The sequence below is a fragment of the Vicugna pacos genome, chromosome 6, assembly GCF_048564905.1.
Source record: "Vicugna pacos chromosome 6, VicPac4, whole genome shotgun sequence".
Classification (NCBI taxonomy): Eukaryota; Metazoa; Chordata; class Mammalia; order Artiodactyla; family Camelidae; genus Vicugna; species Vicugna pacos.
The window spans coordinates 2,278,768-2,298,499 of NC_132992.1; the positions used below are offsets into that span (position 1 = coordinate 2,278,768).

The 19,732-nt window shown below is 41.1% G+C and overlaps 1 protein-coding gene across 7 annotated transcripts in view; it reads right to left on the reverse strand.

Annotated features, from left to right (window-relative positions):
* The window catches only part of MAP2K5 (mitogen-activated protein kinase kinase 5), a 235,857-nt gene that overhangs the window by 79,473 nt on the left and 136,652 nt on the right, over positions 1-19,732 (reverse strand). For all 7 annotated transcript variants that reach the window (XR_012073230.1, XR_012073229.1, XM_072962192.1 and 4 more), the window contains one exon: positions 19,161-19,232. Coding sequence is in view for 5 of the 7 variants with exons in the window: in XM_072962192.1 (XP_072818293.1) it covers positions 19,161-19,232 (72 nt within the window). In the remaining 2 variants the exon portion in view is untranslated. The remainder of the gene's footprint in view (positions 1-19,160; positions 19,233-19,732) is intronic.

The following is a 19,732-nucleotide window of genomic DNA, read 5'->3' on the forward strand; positions in this document are numbered from 1 at the left end:
AAAAGATGGGGTGAAGGAAAGACAGTGTGGATGTTAAACTCCCCTTCACCATCTCATGTAATTATGCTTGTTGTCTATATATTGTTATTAATCAGGAAGGAAAGGGACTCAGCTCTCCGCTGTCCCCACTCCACCCCCACCCAATATAGGCCATCAATTTGACTTACATTTTGTAAATATAGTGTGTTTCTGGCCAATGAGATGATGCACACTGATCCACTGTGGTCTACTGCAGCAGTCATGGGTGGACTAGGTGTTTGCACCATTCTGTACTGAACTGACAGTGACAGCTCACCAAAAGCTGTCACCCACAAGAGAACAGTTGGACTTGGTTGATTTTTTTAGAACATTACATCCCACCAAAACAGAATATACATTCTTTTCAAGTGCTCATGGAACATTCTCTAGGATAGACCACATACTAGGGCACAAAAGAAGCCTCAACAAATTTATAAGGATAGAAATTATTCCAAGCATCTTCTCTGACAACAATGGCATGAAACTAGAAATCAACCACAGAAAAACAAATGAGGAAACAATGACAGCATGGAGACTAAACAATACGCTATTAAAAAACCAATGGTTCAATGATGAAATCAAAGAAGAAATTAAAAAATACCTTGAGACAAATGACAATGAAAACACAACCACACAAAATCTATGGGATGCAGCAAAAGCAGTACTAAGAGGGAAGTTCATAGCGATACAGGCCTTCCTCAAAAAAAGAACAATCTCAAACAACCTAACCTACCAGCTAAAAGAATTAGAAAAAGAAGAGCAAACAAAATCAAAAGTCAGCAGAAGGAAAAAATTATAAAGATCATGGAGGAAATAAATAAAATAGAGATCAAGAGCTATCACCTCTCATCTCACTGATCTGTGGATTACGAATTTTGCATATTCTTCCATTTTGAGTTAGGAAAGTACCAAGAGGAGGGTCTCTCATCTGAAAAAGCTAACAGCCTAATAACTGCTAGAAAATACTCAGAATATTCTCTTTCAAGCCCTTCTACAGGTGCTGCGCCATGCACTCTGGCACATGTCGAACATGTCATTAGGGCCCGTGGAAGAATTCTGTCCACGTTGCTTACCAGCAGGATAAACCTGCCCACCAAACATACAGTTAAGGTCCAAACTACCTGGCTGGTGCCAAAACTGGCCATTGGTTCTTCCAGATTAAAGAACTAAGCAACGATAAATGGAAGGCTTTAAAAAAAAAACAGTGCGATAAGGTAAAAAATGTGAACCTTTTCCACTTTAACACAAAGCCTCCAATTTTCAAGTCATCACTGTCCTATGGAGAGGTGAGGCTACAGCCGACTTGGGAACGTGCACTCATCTACTCGGCCCCTTCTCACAACTGGTGAGAGGTAGTCAGGCTGGCGGATGTCACTCGTTTACTCTGTAAGAGACCTTCATGCAAGAGAATAGAGAGAAATTCAGCTGGGAGCCTCTCTGCACCAGCCTGCTTGGGAACAGGTGGCGGCGCTCGAACTAGCGAACTCATTCTAGGGACTGGCTTTACTTCTGTGCGTTTTCCTGATATCCTGCGGAAACTCAGTCTTACCTGTCAACTACATTCCTGGGAGAACTGCTTCTAAGGCATCTTGTAGGTCTGATCTCTTTTTGTATCAGGGGACAGAGAAGGGCTCCTTGTCCCTGACCAGAGCAGCACAGCCAGCATTCCCTCTCTCACAGTGTCACCACTGGGCTGCTCCAAGGGCAGGCCAAGGATTCCAGTTCTGCGCCAGTGACAACTGGCAGCAATCCTATGAGCCTGGCACCAGAAGCAGTCGTTTTCAAGGCCCTAGGAGAGGGAGCTGCCTTCCATGCACGTCTCTGTCCTTTCAGGTTTAATGCGGCTGCAGTGTTTATGCTCCACGCTATTTGTCTTGTGGCAAAATAGAAGGAAACAGATAGCCAGGGCCTAGAACCTTTTTATCAAGTTCAATTAGGAGAAGGTAAAAAAGGAAAAGGGCTCGTAGCAGATATGGCTGAGGCTGTCAGAAGTCAAAATAAACACTGAACCCTTATGGGGAAGAGGGAGCACATATGCTATATGAGTGAGTATTTCAGAGACAGACAGACCTGGGGCCATTCTGTATCTTTTACCCCTACTGGTCTATTAATCTACTTGCATTTCCCCAGTTTTTATTGTCAAGGTATTATAAATTAGGAAACTTACAAAAGAGAGTATGTAATCTTCTCTGAAATGGCCTGCAGATATGTCACTGTACTAAATGTGTTTCAGATTTAATGAAGCTTTAATGTCCTTTTTAATTTTGCCTGTTTCTGTATCACCAGGGGTCGGGCAAGGCAATCAGCACTCAAGAGGGTGGTTTGGTTTAAAACTAAGAAAAAACTCATTTGCTTATGAGTTGCACTGTATTTTCTTAATTAAATTTACTGAGTAAAATGGTTTAAGTTCAGCCAACCAATGACCTCTGGATGTAGATTTAGATTTATAAATAGGTTAACAGTTAAAAGAAGAAGAAAAAAAATAAGAGTCACAACAAAGCACACAGATTAGGGCTAAGCCAATAGAAATCTTTGCTCTCTTTATCATCTTTACAAAAGAAGCATTAAAATTTAGGCAGCTTAAGTCCAGTTTAAAAAAAAAAGGATATTGAAAAGTGTGGATACACATAAGTGCCCGCAATTCATCAAAAGACTCTAACATCCTTTTCATTCCCAGGAGGGGAGCAGCTCACATTGCAAAAGATTTGGAAAAACTTTATTTATTTTGTGGGGGAGGGGGCATGTGTGGAGGTAGAGATGGGGAAGGGAAAGGATTCTATTTAATGTCAAATTAAAAAGTGCTTTTTAATTCCAAATACTTAACATTCAGCAAACTGCTAAATACTCTGTTCCTTGTGGGAGATTTATTATGCAAAAGACAGAAAAAAAATGCTCTGAAAACATTGGGAATCCACTTAAATAACAGTAAGCCACTAACATTTCACTGTAAAACTAGGACTGTTCCTTAGTGTTATCTTATTGATCTCTGATTTCTCCAATCAATCCATGAAATACTCTTGAGTTAGCAGCATTTGAATATGTTGGATTTTATAGTTTAAATAACAAATACATGTGTGGGTGTAATCATAACAATTGCCACATATGTAACAACTGCATGATAGAAGCCTTTGCATTTTAACAAAAAGTTAGGGTAGAAGATATTTACTTACGAAGCAACAAAAATGGCTTCTGCTGATAATAAGAATAATTACTGTCATGAAGCCATAAATGGTAAAGAGAAAACATACAATGTAGCCAGAAAGCAAGGGCAGGACACAAATTCAGGATATGTTTTTGGTGATCAAGTTTCCAACTTAATAACATCTACAATGTGGGGGTAGTTTTAAATTTATAGTTCTACTGAAGAACGCTGGATTTTATCAATTCTTAATTTAGACTTATTCTATATTTTTCAGCATAACTGCAAATTGAAAATGAGCATTTCCAATATAGCCAGTGAACTAGCTGTAGGAGGATTTTATAGCCTGAAACGTTCTAAAATTTCTTCTTAATTACCTTGTGCACATTTTACACAATTAAATTTCCATCTAAGGATTTTGCATTTAGATTGTGCATTGCGGGTAGACCTTCATTTTATAGAAATGCAGCAGCCACTTTGGAACACTCAGACACAGGGAAACTTTAAAAAAAAATCAGACTTAACTACTGGATTACATAAAATTCCCTAGGTGAGATTTCATCCCAAGACCAATTTACACAGTCCTAGAGAGAGTTTAAATCATCTGAAACTATGCTGGGTGAAGGACCACAATAAATATTAAATACCTCAAAATCTACCCTAAGGTTTGACTTTTCTTCCCATGTATCAATTTCACTGTCCTCTTACTGAATGGTTTAAGAACAATCCAAAGGATGTAACAGCAATTTACCAGTGTTAAAGTGCTTTGGAGGTTAAACTGACAACAAAGAACAGAGAAACACAAGGCGTCTTGAAGTAGGGTTTCAATTAAATGTGGAGGATTTAGTAATGCAGTACCAAAAAAAAAAAAAAAAGAGTTACAAATTAATTTAATCTTCTGCCTATAGTTTGCAGCTGCACTCCAAAGTGTCTAGGGCTTAAGAACAAAGCCTTGAAAGGCTTCGGAGTGAGGAAAGCTTCAATTTTTAATGTATAACGCCATTAGCTGATAACTTGTGGAATCTGCAACCCCTGCGGAGGGGCATAAGTGCGAGTAACAGAGACTGATGAAGTGACATGTTTGTTCCTGTCTACAACGATGAGGAAGAGGGTTATTACTAACACCGTCAGGCCCAACAGAAATACGCCCTAATAACCTTTGGGACCCTCCACGTTATCAGTTCTCACTACATCAAATATATTAAAATCAAAACCTAATTCACTTTCATTAAAGACGATTAGTTTTACTCTTACTGTTTTACCTTGTAGGATATGATAATACATTGCCAATTAAAGGAGGAATAATAAATGTACTAAAAGCATCAAACTGGGTACACCTTTTCATCCGTGCTTGGTGAAATTAGCTTAGCAGTAGTGTCTATTTAAGGACATTCAAAACAACCATCATTAAAAGTGGCGTGGAAACATTTCACCCTAAAAAGAATACAGAAGAACCAAGTGTATCTTTTCCCTATTCAATGGATACCTCTTTTCATAGAATGCTTTCGTATAAAGTCCAAGAATTTCTTTAACACAAACAGAATTATGGCCCAATAGAGGCACCAGAAACTTAATTAATTTGCCCGAGGTCATACTGCAGGTTGGTGGCAAAGCCTGTTAAATTACTCGGAACTCTGGGCTCTACAGATGTTTTGGCAACGGCGAAGGCCCCAGAGGCTTCCACTGTAGTGGGTAAACCTCGGCAAGTAACGCATGACGCCTGTATACAAAGGGCTAAGTGCTCTGGAGAGCTAACAACGTTTTCTTTGTGTACAAAGAACCTAGATGTGAGGTTCCCATCAGGAGTGCTTCTCAACATGTGCCCAAATTTTAAAAAAGAACTACTCATCCTCACCAGAGTCCACTGGTAAAAAGTACACTGATTTTAACGTCAGGGTCCCAGATACAGGAGCGCAAAGAAGTAAGTTGAACATTTCTCCATCACTCAGAAGGTCCTGCCTTCTATCTGGCAGATCACTAATAATAATGGAGAAAAGACAGCATCACAAATAAATGTTTCTAATACAGTGTTGTTGTTTGTTTGTTTGTTTTTTTAAATTAGAAACGGGCTTATTACAGTGGACACTTAAATGGGGCCAGGGCAACAGTAATTCACAAGTACAATATCCTAATGCTGTTCCTTTAATTGCTTTATTTGTTTTACTGTTAAAAATGATTGCTTGCTGTAGTCTAACCATGAATGCTGAAAAGCATGATACATTGAGGTCTCAACCTGGGCAAACTGTACCTAAACTTACACTTTATTGCAGCTTAGTTCACAATCTTCGCCTAATATAGGGTTATATCCCAGTGCAGCAGGGGGATAAATCATCCTGGAATATTACTCTGGCAAAGTTTAGCTGTGACTGGAGCATATGTGTTTTCGAGCCACTGAAGCAAAGGCCCATAAAATACACTAATTACTGGAAGTTATGGTCACTGAGTGATTGATAGCGCTCTGCAAGGCAACTTCCTCATTTTCAGCTCCTCTGACGGGGCTCATCCGCCACATAGCAATTATTAATTCATGACCCACCCCTCAGGCACCACTACCTTTACTTCTAATTCTCCTGCTACCCAAACCACTGCTACAGCTGGACACTGTCTTTCTTCATTCTGATGGCTGGGTAAGGATGATCAAAAGTAGGTTTTAATGCTAAATGCTATTGTTTTGAATCTTTAAATGTTGCTTGGTCTTTCTAACCCTGCTATCCGAAAACACGTAAGGCTCCTTCCTCTCCTTTAACGCTGTTTTACTTGCATCATTTTCTCTTTTTTCCTTAAAAAAGAGCTTGTATGTGTTTATGCATATATATTTATATATACGTATGTATATATATGTTTATGTGTGTGTATGTATACATGTGTGTAAATATCAATCTGTCTACTTATCCTGCATTAGATCACAAACTCTGCCTGAATAATTGTTTGAACACTGTAATTTAAATGCAATATATAACTCCAACTAGGCCGTAGTAAGTATGAGGCAGCTAACTGATTAAAAAAAAAAAAGGCAACCCCCCCTCTCAACTCTCCATTTAAATCAGACCCCTTTGGTAGCTCTGAAGACATTCTAATTGTTTCAAGTTGATTTTCATCAGTAGCTCTACTCAGAGCAATGCTATTAAAATATCTGGGTATATAACTAAAATCTCTAAAAGTCATTTAAAAACAACTGCAAAGGTCTCTTTTGATGGTGGTCTGTGTTGAGAGAAAACTCAGTGAGAGATTCTGAATTAAACGGAGAGAAAGTTCAGCCATGATGGATGAAAGCTAACATCTCACTTTTCAACTAGAAAAATAAATGTTCTTCAAATTTCTAAACAACTCAAAATGTAATACCAAAGGTGGTTTTCCTATATGGAATCTGAGATGGTGCAACAGATGAATAGGGCTCCAAGCTACCTATCCTCTCAGAACTTGTCTCAAATTCCTCCTCTCCTGCTGGGAACGAGCCACAGAAAATAATTTTGAGGACAAAATTCATACCCTCGCTGCCTGCCATTCACTAGGCAGTGCATCACATCTTACCTGGTGACATTTCCTAGGGTTCCACATCTTCCTGTATCTCCGCTGCCTGGTAAATTTCACTGGTCTAAGGGTAAACCTGACACCGGAAATACTGTTTTGCAGCAGGCTGACCACGAGCATGTGTTGATTGTGATAAACCCCCTGACGATTCTCCCAAAGCCTGGTCAGCCTGGTGGTGCACAGCTTGGCTGTTTCTGTCATGAAAGCTACAACACTTAAACAAACGCAGTACCCAGACTCCTCAGTATTATGAGCTGATAGTTTTAACTGGCAAGGCCTAAACTCTTAACACATACATCACTGCTTAGAATAATCACTTTTGCATATTGAAAGCACTATGATTAATTTACTGAAGACTAAAGAGTTGCAAGAAGGGAAAAGATTAGAGTTAACTGCCCCCAAATCCATCTCATGTGCCTAGTTCAAAAACCATTTCACTTTTCACGGTAAGAATTAAGAAATGACACCCTTTCAACATGTTTGTATAATGCTGATCTGCGTCCTTTTTAATCATGAAACAGTCCCGAGAGACTTAGGTGGGGGTAAATCCTCCACTCCTAAACTGCTCACTGAGGTTGTGCAGCTCTGGGGACCCGAGGAAACACCCGTGCTGGGGTCTAGTCTATTGAGCTCAATCTAAGCTACACTTGTATTTCTGGACATTTCAAAGTCAAGAGTCATCATCAGGGAATATCCTCACACTTCCGGCCTGTCAGTGTGCTGCTGGTCTTGCGAGAGAGGGAGAGGGATGAAGGGAGGGGAGAGAGAGACAGGGAGTGGCCATCCCCACCAAGACTCCATGCATGCAGGTGAAGCCATCTTGGGCTTTCCATTCTTTACCACCACATAGCTGCACCCTCACCAGAGGACCCCATGGATGCTACATGGGAGGCCTGAGCCCTGCTAGGATTCCTGGCCCACAGAATAAATAAAATAAATGGTTGTTATTTTACGCTACTAATGTTGGGTAGTTTATTAAGAGTAACATAACTGAAATGCTGTTCTTCACACTGAGATTAGCCCTCCCGCTCATCTGCCCGGTCCACGCATTCCTATTGCATTTCCACTTGTCTTTCTCGCTACTAGTCAGGGAGCTCCTGAGGGCAAAGCTTGCACCCTCAGTGCTAACACAGGGTAGCACTGCATCAATGGTCACTGACCAGATGGGATTCTCACGTGCCCACTGCCATTCTATTATAGCAGACACGTGGAAGATTAGGTTAATTTTTGTGTTTCTTTATAAAAAAACCTAGGTCTTGGTTTCTGAAAAACAGCAATCGTACAATTCAAAACACAGTACAAGTGAACCAACTACAGACAGGGTAGGCAGCTATCCTGTGAAAAGCTATCCTGACTAATAAGCAGAGCCACAATAAACCAGTCTTGCCCTTACCTAATTTCCTGCTCATCCACACTTACCATCATCTCCCCCCCTTTTTTTTTTCAAATTACTGATCGACTTCCTTTCTACAGCAAAGAGGAAGAAGCAGACTTTCATCCAGAGTCAGGACACTTAACTGTTGCTGCCTGGTCTAGTCACTTAATCAACCTAGAAAAGTCCTTTATTTTCTCTGGATCGCAGTTTCCTCACTTGTAAGATGGGAACTTGGATGCTTATACACCAAAGTTGGTGGAATAATCTTGGGTACCTTAAATTACTGATTTTTCAGTCCTTTCCCATCACAGTGGGGAGAGGCTTAAATGAGATAATGAATATCGAACGGCTTTGTTAAGTGTTATGTACACATAAAGTGTTGTCACTCTTCTAGAATGACACTGAGCAAGATGTCAACAGCTAGGAACAGAGGAAAGCACTACACTTCATTTTATCACATGCCAGTCCCCTTCTGCACAGTCCTAGCTGCATGCTTGTCTGTGGGTACACTCCCGCCTGTCTCTGGACCCGAGCTTCCTCACTGGCAAGAGGAGGGATCTGCTTTTAACAAGTTCTAATGTCTCTCTTCTACTTAAAGCATTCTACTCTCTAAATACAAGTTAAGGTGTGTAAAAGATTTTTCTAAATAAATGCTGAAAAAGAGGTTAAAGGTGTTATCATTCAGTTCATAATCAAAGTATGTAATATGATCTGTAGGATCTTTGAGTGGATTTTTAATTATTTTTTAGTTTTTTTGGGGGGGAGGTGGTAATTAGGTTTATTTATTTATTTTATTCTTAGAGGAGGTACTGGGGATTGAACCCAGGACCTACTGCATGCTAACCATGCGCTCTACCACCGGAGCTATACCCTCCTGCCTTTGAGTGGACTTTTAAAGTCCAGGTCACAGGACCTGGCTACTGCTAGAACTCTGTGAGCAGTGGTTTTTAATTACTGGATATCTCGAAGGTAGCAGCAGCGGGTCCTCAAATGATCACCCTCGTAGAATTTTAGAGTTGACAGAGGTCACTAGGACACTGGCCCCCTCTTATCTTTTAGATGTCAACTCAGACATAACCCCACAACACTCAGTTACCCCCATCATATGACGCTGTTTATTTCCATCCAAATAGTTGCTGTTGTCAAGCACCCGTCTTTGTTACGTAGGCTCCATGAAAGCAGGGGTTTTGTCACTTTCATTCCCAGCGATGTCCCCAGTGGCTAGTACAGTGCCGGCCACATAATGGGTACTCAAGGAAAATTTGTTACATGACTGAATGAACAGATGACCGCATCTTGTCTAACCCTATACCTGTCTCTTCTACAAAGTAGTTTTTTAAAAAAATCCCTGAGACAAGTGTTCAGTCACTACTTAAATGCCCCCAGGGACGGGGCATTTCTACCCGTCAAGGGATGACTGTATGGTTGAGTAGGAAGGGTGCAGGAACCCATCCATTAGAAAATTGTTCCTTATACTGAACAGAAAACCATGGGATTTTTGTTTTTTTTCAGTTATTGTTAGCCTCAGAAGGTTCAGCCTGCCAGTCATAAAGCAGCATCTTGCCTTCTCTTTACGGATGATCCTTCAAACACCTGAATACCGGTTGCCAAACGCCTGCCTTGTCTTCTCTTTATTTCTTTATTCTTCATATCGAGACTTTGTTAAAAAAAAAAAAAGACAAACGAACTTATTTACAAAACAGTAACAGACTCACAGACAGAAAACAAACTTACAGTTACCTGAGGTGGGGAAGGGGGTGGGAAGGGATCATTTGGGAGTTTGAGATTTGTAAATACTAACTAATATATATAAAATAGATAAACAACAAGTTCATACTGTATAGCACAGGGAACTATATTCAATATCTTGTAGCAACCTTTGGTGAAAAAGAATATGAAAACAAATCTATATAAGTTCATGTTTGACTGAAGCATTGTGCTGTACATCAGAAACTGACACAACATTGTAAACTGACTATACTTCACTAAAAATGAAAAAAAAAAGCAAAAAAAAAAGACTTTGTTGAGTTAATGTTTTGTTTTGTTTTGTTTTTTAAAGTTCAAAGTGTGTAAGTTTGTGTGTACACATGATTTGGACATGTGCGGCTGAAAAACCTTTAAAATCTGTCTGAAATCCATCAAAATAATAAAATGCTTAGCTGGGACTGCTAACACCTGTTCCATTTTGTTTTGTCGATCTCATGGCTGTTCACGGCAGCTCTGAGCACAAAGCAAGCCCAACAATGCCTCATTCAGTGGGGGAACACTTCACTTTGTCTGCCAGTTTCACATTCACCACAGTCACTGACAGCCTTGGAAATGCACAGTTAGGCATGGTGATCCGAGACAGCTGGACCCCTTCACAGACCTTGCAAAGGACTGAACTAGTCAATCCATCATCTGCCAAAGGTCATTTTAACAGCTTCTTTTTGCAGTAAGTTATGTAAAATTTTAGATGGGAAAAAATGACAATGGAAAAAATCAAGTTAAGACAGAATTAGAGGAAGGGGAGTGCGAGCAGGGGAATGAGGGACAGGAACTGTTACATGCTCTTTTTTCCCCTCTATATTCTTCAATGGAAGGGAAGGAGGCCCATGACAAGGATACCAAAACCACACCCCTACCCACCTTCCCATACAGTCTTCCGCTGAAATTCCCTTTGTCTTTGGACCATTCAGCTTTGATCCTTCTGCCTCCTGATGGGTTTCCACAAAAACTTCTGATCAACAGGTGAAGTATTTCACTAGATGGAGCAGCAGACTGAATATATTTTAATAAGATTCAACTTTCACTCAAGTTGTTGACAATAATTATAAAAAAGAAGAGGAGGAAAAAAAATCAGTAGTTGAGTGAAGCACACCAAATACCAAGTTTTTATGGTCCAAAGAAGCGGACAGCAGCTGCTCATAGGGCATCCCAGAGCCATCCGTCACCCTGAGACCAGGTTCCTCATCACCAAGGGCTAGAAAGGCCAACAAAGCTGCAGGTGTAGGCCCACCAGACACAGCTGTGTCTCTGCTTTGTTGTTGTTGTTTCTTTTTGTAGGGACAGGGGTGACAGGTTCGTCAGTGTATTTAGAGGCAAGAACCAGTTCTAGGTAATGCTTCATAATTCTTGTCGCCTGGTAAACACCCAACACATAGATGTTGTATCAAAGAGAAGCTTACTTCTCAAAGTAATTTTATGGGGTTGTTACTGTTAAATGAAAGTTTATTAAAAATCTAGAATACTGAAAGCCTGCTCTTGTTTCCTAGATGCAGTCTTTTCTCTTATCCTTCTGAGAATATTAGAATTCATTTGAATTTTTCTCCCCTGCATTGCTTCCAACCCTCCAAGTTGCTTTTTTTCAGTTATTTTAGGTTTCGGTTCTTACCTTAATGCCTTCCTCAAATGTTTTGCTAAGAGTAAGGCAACTACAAATCTGAGTGGAAACTCTGCGCTTGTGGGTGGAGCCTGTAGACTGAAGTACCACGACCTAGCTGACTGTTTCCTTGGAGAACTCCCAATGCCTGGATCTCTAAGACCTCTTGGTCAGGTTTCCCTAGAGAAAGTCTTCCAAATATCCTGCCTGAAACGTAATCCTGGCTGTCGGTGTTCCAAGAACAGGGTGTGGTAAGATGGCTGGGAGTCTCCACATTCAGAATCTAACTTTCACTTAATGCCTCTGCTCTCAGTAATGGGACCCAGCCCTCTACAGGGCCAGGTATCACTTATTATTCTCAAGAGAAAAATCCTTTACTCAGTCTTGTGTTAGGGTTGGGGAGGGGCGATTGTCTGTGGGTCAAACAGCTTAACTGTTTCTCATACAGACTTTATTTATTTATTTTCTTATTGAGTTATAGTCAGTTTACAATGTTGTGCCAATTTCTCATGTACAGAACAATGCTTCAGTCATATATGAATATACATATATTCATTTTCATATTCTTTTTCACCATGAGCTACTACAAGATACTGAATATAGTTCCCTGTGCTATACAGTATAAACTTGTTTATCCATAGTATCTGCAAATCTCGAACTCCCAGTTTATCCCTTCTCACCCTTCTCCCCACTGGCAACCACAAGTCTGTATTCTATGTCTGTAAGTCTGTTTCTGTTTTATATATAAGTTCATTTGTCTGTTTTTTTTTTCCAGATTCCAGATATGAGTGATCTCATATGGTATTTGTCTTTCTCTTTCTGGCTTACTTCACTTAGAATGACATTCCCCAGGGCCATCCATGTTGCTGCAAATGGCATTATTTTATCACTTTTTATGGCTGAGTAGTATTCCATCGAACTGTTTCTCATACAGACTTTAAAACAATTCTCATCTCTGGTCCCTCCTTCACTCCTAGTTCCAGATACCTGGTTCCACCAAGTCCTGAGCCTTCAGGTGGTTTACAGGAAATCGGGTGCTGCGTTCTTTCTTTACTGCTGGCTTAGGATTTCAGTACTCGGTTCTGCTAAGCTGTTTACTGATGTCCACCTGCTTTCCCACATCTGAAATCTGGGTGCTACTGTCTCCTTTCCCTTTCTTTATGATAATAAGCCTTAAAAAATCCCTTTACAGGTATTTTCAGTGGATTTTGAGGTGAGAGAGGAAACTAATGCATACACTCCATGCTTTAACCAAATTAGCAGGCTTTTCGAACCAAATACAAACATTTCAAAAGGTAATTGTCTCTTAAAGAGAGGGGATAATGCCTTAACTTTCTCACTGTGACCTTTCCAGAAATTCTGAAGTAGAGCTCCTATCTAAAAACAGGAAACTGAGGCTCAGAGAGATTAAGTGAGTCACCTTAGATCTATAGTTTATACTGGCAGAAGTGGAATTTGAACTTAGGGCTGATACTTTGGCAAACAGGAAGCTGTTTTTCACATTTGTGATCTATTCAGCAAATGTTTGTGAGCACTCACGGTAAAAGCTCCAACAAACTTCAACGCTGATCTTTGTTTTCAGAACCTGCTTTAAAACCATTACAGAAGGATGAAAAACTTGAGGAAAAAGATTTCTTGAGTACCCAACAGGGCAATGAAACTGCGCTAGAGGGTGGAGGAGATTATGAGAGAACCAGATTTAAATCCCGTCATAAGGAACTATGACATGTCTATAAATTATTATAATACGAAATGAAAAATGCACATGCCACAAGGAAGACGTAGATGAAGAAGATGTTACTTTCAGCTGGAGAGATCAGAGCTGGTGTCATAACGGATGGGTATTTAAATTGTATCTTGGGAAGAAAAGAAAAATGACATTCCATGGAGAGTGAATAACATAGTATTCCTTGCATATTTTTAACTTGGTAAAGGTAATTCTCAAACTCACAAGAAAAACTTTAACTCTGTCAAAACAAAAGAATCCATAAAATCCTCAGAAGGTGGTGCTCCTTTGATGACAGTGACCTGGCGTGACTCCCTGGATGTGTTCTTCACCTATCTGGAGACAGTTTTCTGAGCCCCGGACCTTGCTTTCATCATTCAGCACATCATTCAAGCCACTTCAGTAAAACAGTGAAGAGGGGTCTCAGAGGGCTTGATGACACTCCAATTAACCAAGCACATCGAGCCAGATTGTTCTATGCCTCGGACCCAAGAGACCGGTAGAGAGAGGGGGCAAACAAAGGCGGGAAGAGCGAGGACCTGAGTGAAAAGAGCAAAATGCATGCTCTAAAGATGGGGCTTTCAGTCTGACTCCCGCGGAAAAGGCTGTCAGATTATTCACCACCGGCCTTAATAAGGCTTTTATAATAGCCCGCCGAAGAGAATCACAAACCAGAACGTGTACGCGGAGAGCACGCTCAGCGAGAAGGAGCGCGCAGGACTGACGTGCTGCCTTTTCAGATGTGTGGGCATCGTCCTGGGGCTGACAATGCAAGGCTAGAGGAGGGCGTGTGTTGACTTATTTTTTGACCCAGTTAAGCCCAACCTAAAAATCCAGCGTTTCCAAATGTGACTGTTTACTTCCCTCCTACAGATTTATGTTGCAACTTGAATGACATGAGAATATGAATGGAGCAACTAATTCGTGGAAAACAGCAGTGGGACCCTCTCCTCAAGCTGCTCGTCGTGTGGGACAGGAGAGATGCACTGCGCAGGCTGCGAAATTAAGAAATTCTGCCCTGGAACATTTTAGGTATTCCCTACCCCTAGGAATTAAAAGCATCAAACTTGGTGAAACCGAAGCCCTTATTATGTCCACACTCGTTTTCATTTTAAAGTTTAGCCCTGAAATCCTTCAGAGCAACCACCAGGATGAATAGTCCTAAAAATCACCCAGTCAACTGAATCAGCATGAACTTTGAAAAAGAGTCAAATATTCTTTTTTTTTTTAAATTTTGTTCTTTGTTTCCTTTTTGTGGCAGAAGGTAATTAGATTTATTTATTTATTTACTAGAGGAGGTACTGGGGATTGAACCCAGGACCTCGGGCACACTAAGCAATCACTCTACCACTGAGCTATACCCTCCCCCCTCAGAACAAATATTCTAGGGTAGGATTACTCTTCCCAGTTTGTCCTAGATCAGAAGTTCTGTACTCTGGTTAGTGGGCCTCACTTCTTTTTTCTTCTCCTCTTTTTTTTTGCATTTCCACACTGATTCTTGTCATGTAGGTTCAAGGAAGAAGTGCAATTAATTCCATGTGGGTTCCTTGCCCCATTACGAAGTGAGCCCACACAAACCCCGTATATGGCGATGACCTTTATTCTGTTCTGTAACTAATCTGCGTGAGGAGAACTACAACACATTTAAAGATCTTGAGTTGAAAACCAGAACCGAAAAACACAGAAAGGGGCCAAAATCTCCACTTTTAGTAAAAGTGCTGTGTTCTGGTTAAGCTGAATAATACCATCTTTCCCCCTTCTTAAGGGTAATGTCCATCTTTATGTTACTTCTGCCAACTCCAAGTACTACACACAGCTGACAAAATCCTGGAAGAGACCCATTTTATCCCACAACAGAGGGATGCTGAACTGAGAGGAGGCGGGGCCGTTCTAGCCCTGGATAAAACACAGTCATATTAAAGATTCTTTGCTTAAGGCACAAATGTACCTGTCTGTGACTTTTTAATGGCACATTTTAGTGGCGTGTAGCGTTATCTTTTATGAAGGAGTGTGGCGAGAGGCCTTGTTACGACTCCCCATGGGAACTGTGACAGCACAGTGACAAGGGAAGGGGCAGTGTGAACGAGGCAAGCAAGGGTGAACCCTGTTATTTTAGGAGTTGAAAGCAATAAAGGCACATTTCTGACTCCGCATCACCCAAGTTCAGGGATTTTATGGAATTTGGGGGTGGGGGGTGCTAGGTAGAGGTAGAAGGGATAGAAAACTCTAATGCCCATTCTGTCTCTATTAGATTCTTGTGTAATTTCAGGACAATTCCTTTGCTCTGTTTCCTACATTTTTTTGTTCCACTTGTTTCTTTACCAGCCTAGGGGATACACTGACTGACGGAAAACACTTTGAGGAAGGTAACCACACAAACAGGTAGGCCTCGCATACTTAGACACCGGATCTCTCCCCAAGTGTTCACAGAGATCCACCTTAGAGTGTGCTGGGGTGGGGGGGGCTCCCCCATCTTTTCCTTCTTTCTCCCAGTGGCAGCTCCCTTCAAGACCAACCCGGCTCAGTTGTCAGCTCCTTCGAGAAACCTGCCCCTCACCTCCAGCCTCTGTAGCTCGGGTTACTTCATAAACATCTTAACTCTTGGCTTTGTCACACTGTTCTGGGCTCCAGGTGTCTGTCTCCTCTACCAGAGGTGGGCCTTTCTCAGCACACGGTAAGTGCTTACATGATTACTGAATAATTATTGATATTTATTGAATGAAAGTTTCTACTCGTCAGGGTGCATACGAGGAAGGGAATCTTGCTTCCAAAAGTGAGGATAAAGAAAAGAGAAGCAATTCTTCTTTGAAGACGTGGACTATGTTTCAGAACACAGGTTGTTATTCAGAATTTTACGGTGTTACTGAGAGCCACACTTCTTCCAATCTACAGTGATTTTAAACAAGGTTTTCCACATCTATTCCAACATACTGTGGTGAAAACAAAGAAGAAACTGGCCTTGATGTGCCTTTTTGGGACTAAATTCCCAATCTCTTCAGGTAATATTCTCATCAGATCTGCTCCTTAAAAAAAAGAACCTTGGGGTCTCCTTATTATTGAATCACCCACAATTTCTCATCTATGGACTCAAAATCTCCACCCCCCCCAATTCCCTAGCACGTGTTTTCTGTTACCCTGCACCCCAAGAGAATTTGGCAGAACACACACGCTGGGGCCTCGCTCTACTCTATGAAGACACAGCCCACCACCTGTGTTTGGTCATTCATTCTCACCTGCCTGTCTGGTGGATCATAAGCTCCCAGAATACAGAGCCGTCAATCACATAGCTCCTTTCAAAAGCGTTTAGGTGGGCACTGCTAAGAGGTGCCCAGCAACCCTTTTTGATGATCATAATCAGACTGCACTTCGCATCTGCTAATGCCACCTCCTCTTCCTTCTCACGTGACACCCGGCTCCTCGTCACCCACTGTAAAGTACCCAGCCTGTCTCTGCCCTCACTCCTGACCAGTGTGGTCCTTGTCCGCTCTCCACTTTACCGCATGACCCAACAGGCTCCTTCTGGCATTCAGGTGTCGCACACTCAACGAGGACACCTCCTCACACAGTTCCTTACACCTTAATCCTCCTCAGTCTTACAGATTCAGTGAGTCTGTGTTCTTCAGTTCTTCAGTAGTGTACCTCCAGAGTATATGGACATGATCAACAAAACCCCAAATACATCCATGGCAATCTCCCTCCCTATAGGACAGCGTCTCTTTTTATTAATCCTTGTATCCCTAGCATCCGGCAAAATACTGGCAGACATACATTTCAATATGCAATATAAATACGTTCTATTTATTAAGCATCTATCCATCCATCTACCTACCTTCCTATCTTACCTGATCTCCCTGCTTCCATGATTGCCCCTCTACAGTCTGTGCTCCACAGAGCACCCAGTTACCCCTTGAAAATGTAATTTAGAAGATTTCCTCTCAGAGTAACAGCCATATTCCTTACCATGGCCTACAAGCTGGTATGTGATCTGGTCCTTGGCTGCCTTTCCCATTTCCCTTGCTAATTCCACTCCAGTCACCCCTGTCTCCCTGCTTTCCTTAAATATGCCAAACACACCCCAGTTTAGCACCTTTGTATCTGCTGTTGCCCGATGGCCACCCCTTTGTTTGAAATCATTCAAGTCTCTTCTCAAAGGTTACTTTATCTGCTTTATTTTTCTCTGTAGGACTTACCACCACCTGACAAATTATATACCTCATTATCCTCCTGTTCTCTGTCCTTCTTTTCATGCCCCACCCCTCGCCAAAGGCAACTCTGTGAGACTCAAGAATGGAGTCTCCTCCGTTGCTATATCCCCTCGTCTACCTAGGAGACACAGCAGGGGCTGAATACACGAGTGAAGAAATGAATGTGGAAGGAAGGAATGGTGAACATGCGTGCGTGCTCTACATCTTAAATCTATTACTTATGCTCTCTCACAGTACTGCCATGCCTCTGCCTACGATGCCATGCTAGGGTGTATCATTAAGTCACACAATTCCAGAGCTGCTGCAGAAAGTTACAGAAAGACAAGAGCAGAGAGTTGTAGAATGTTAGTCTGGAAAGGGGCTTAGAGGTCATTATTTTACTGATGAAAAAACTGAGGCCCAAAGTGAGGGGCAGTGGCTTGCACAGGGTCACCCAGAAAACCAGCAGCAGAGCTGGGACTGCAAACCAGGTCTTTCATTCCCAGTCTAGGATTCTTATCTTTACACCATGGAACTTCACAAACATTTTATAGTATTGTCTGGTTGTTTATCAAATACATTCGATGACAATGATTTAAAATAGGCAAAGGGAAATTATGTGACAGCAAGACTTGAGCTCCACAAATCAAAAGCACTAGTTTCCCCCTGAAACAGGCTAACTGGACAAGCCCTTCAGGAGAGTCAGTTCTGAGCATCTCTCCTCCTTTACCGCTGACCTCTCAACTGATGCGTACATTATTGTGTTTGCTCTTAGATTCCCTTTTATAAAGAAGCAGAGAAATATGGCTTAATAAACTTTGAATATCTTTGTTTTCTATAGTGCAGGTGAACTGAGTCTGAAGATATTTCCTTAGAAAGTCAACTGCATTCATGCATTACAAAAATCACAGAAAAAGTACTTCACCAAAAAAAAAAAATGATGAAATTGTGACTGCAACTCTATCCATGATTTTATTTAAGGAGTTCTGTCTACTTTTTAAAAGAGTCCTCCTTTATCTGAATCAATGCGTGCAAAATACAGTTCTTGACGCACTGGTGAATATCCAGACTCTATCCGACCATAATTCATGCTGAGCCAGATGTCCTTCTGATATAAATCCCACGTATCTCCTTCTGGATCAATCATTACTGTACAGACACCTCAGCACGGAGTTCAAGTGGGGCTACATGCAGCATTCTAAGATAAAGTCCATTCTAAATACAGCTAGAAAGAGGAAAGACATTAAAACTGGGCATAACCTCCTCCTAATCACACCACACCCTGTCCCCCAACACATGATGTGATTCTACTGGAACAAGGTGGTTTTTTTTCCTTTCTAAACAAACATACAGAATTTATACATCCAAATGAGTAGGGCTGTACTCTTTAATAAAGTAATCACCTTTGGAAGTTACATATGCATTCCTACAAGGCTGCTACCACACGTAATTTTCCTGGAACTTCTCTTTTAAAACACAGGTTCTCCAGACTCAGCGTGCAGAAGGATCACATGGGGAGCATGTTAATCATGCTGATTCTTAGAGATGTGAATTTTTAACTGGTGTCGGATGGAGTCTGAGAATCTGTATTTTTATGAAGCACTCCAGGTAAGTTGCATACAGGTGATTTGTGACAAACAGCACTTTAGAACAGACAGTTCACAAGCCTGCAAGGACATTAAAATAAGGACTACTGAGTTAAACTCTGTTTACATACACACATAACACACCAGAGGTTTAATTTTTTTTCAAAATCTTCACTCTTCCTGATAGAACGTATTAGTACAGATATACAGAGAAGCATCTATTTGCAAACAAGAACATACCTCCATGAAAGAGATCCCTAAGCTCCAGACATCAGAATGGATTCCATACTGCTCCCCTGAAATTCTTTCAGGCTGGAAGGAAACAGAAGGGAGCTTATAGGCTGATGTAAGCTACTCCAGGCAACACATATACCAACATGAGTTCAGCTAAGGCAGAGAGCCTTCAATGCCTACACAGCTTATTATGAAAAGAAAAACAATTTTATATGATACATAGACACTGTATAGGTAATATAGATAGATATAATCTTACTGAATCCTCAAAGACACTGTGAGGGAAACTCTGTTATCTTTATATTACAGATGAAGAAAATAGAGGCTGAAATTAGTGAAATAATTAGGCAAAGTCCTAAGCTAGCAGAAGAGCTGAGACTTGAACTTGGGAGGTCCTCTCCCAGCAAATCCAGTGGTCTTAGTTGTGCACTGGCAAATTACATGTTATATAATATTATCACTTACTTGCATTTTAAGAGATGGGCCTGAATCACTAGGGCTTCTGATTTTTTTTTTCATTTGGAGATAACTTTGAACTTACAGGAAAGTTGAAAGATTAAGAATAGTACAAAGAACAT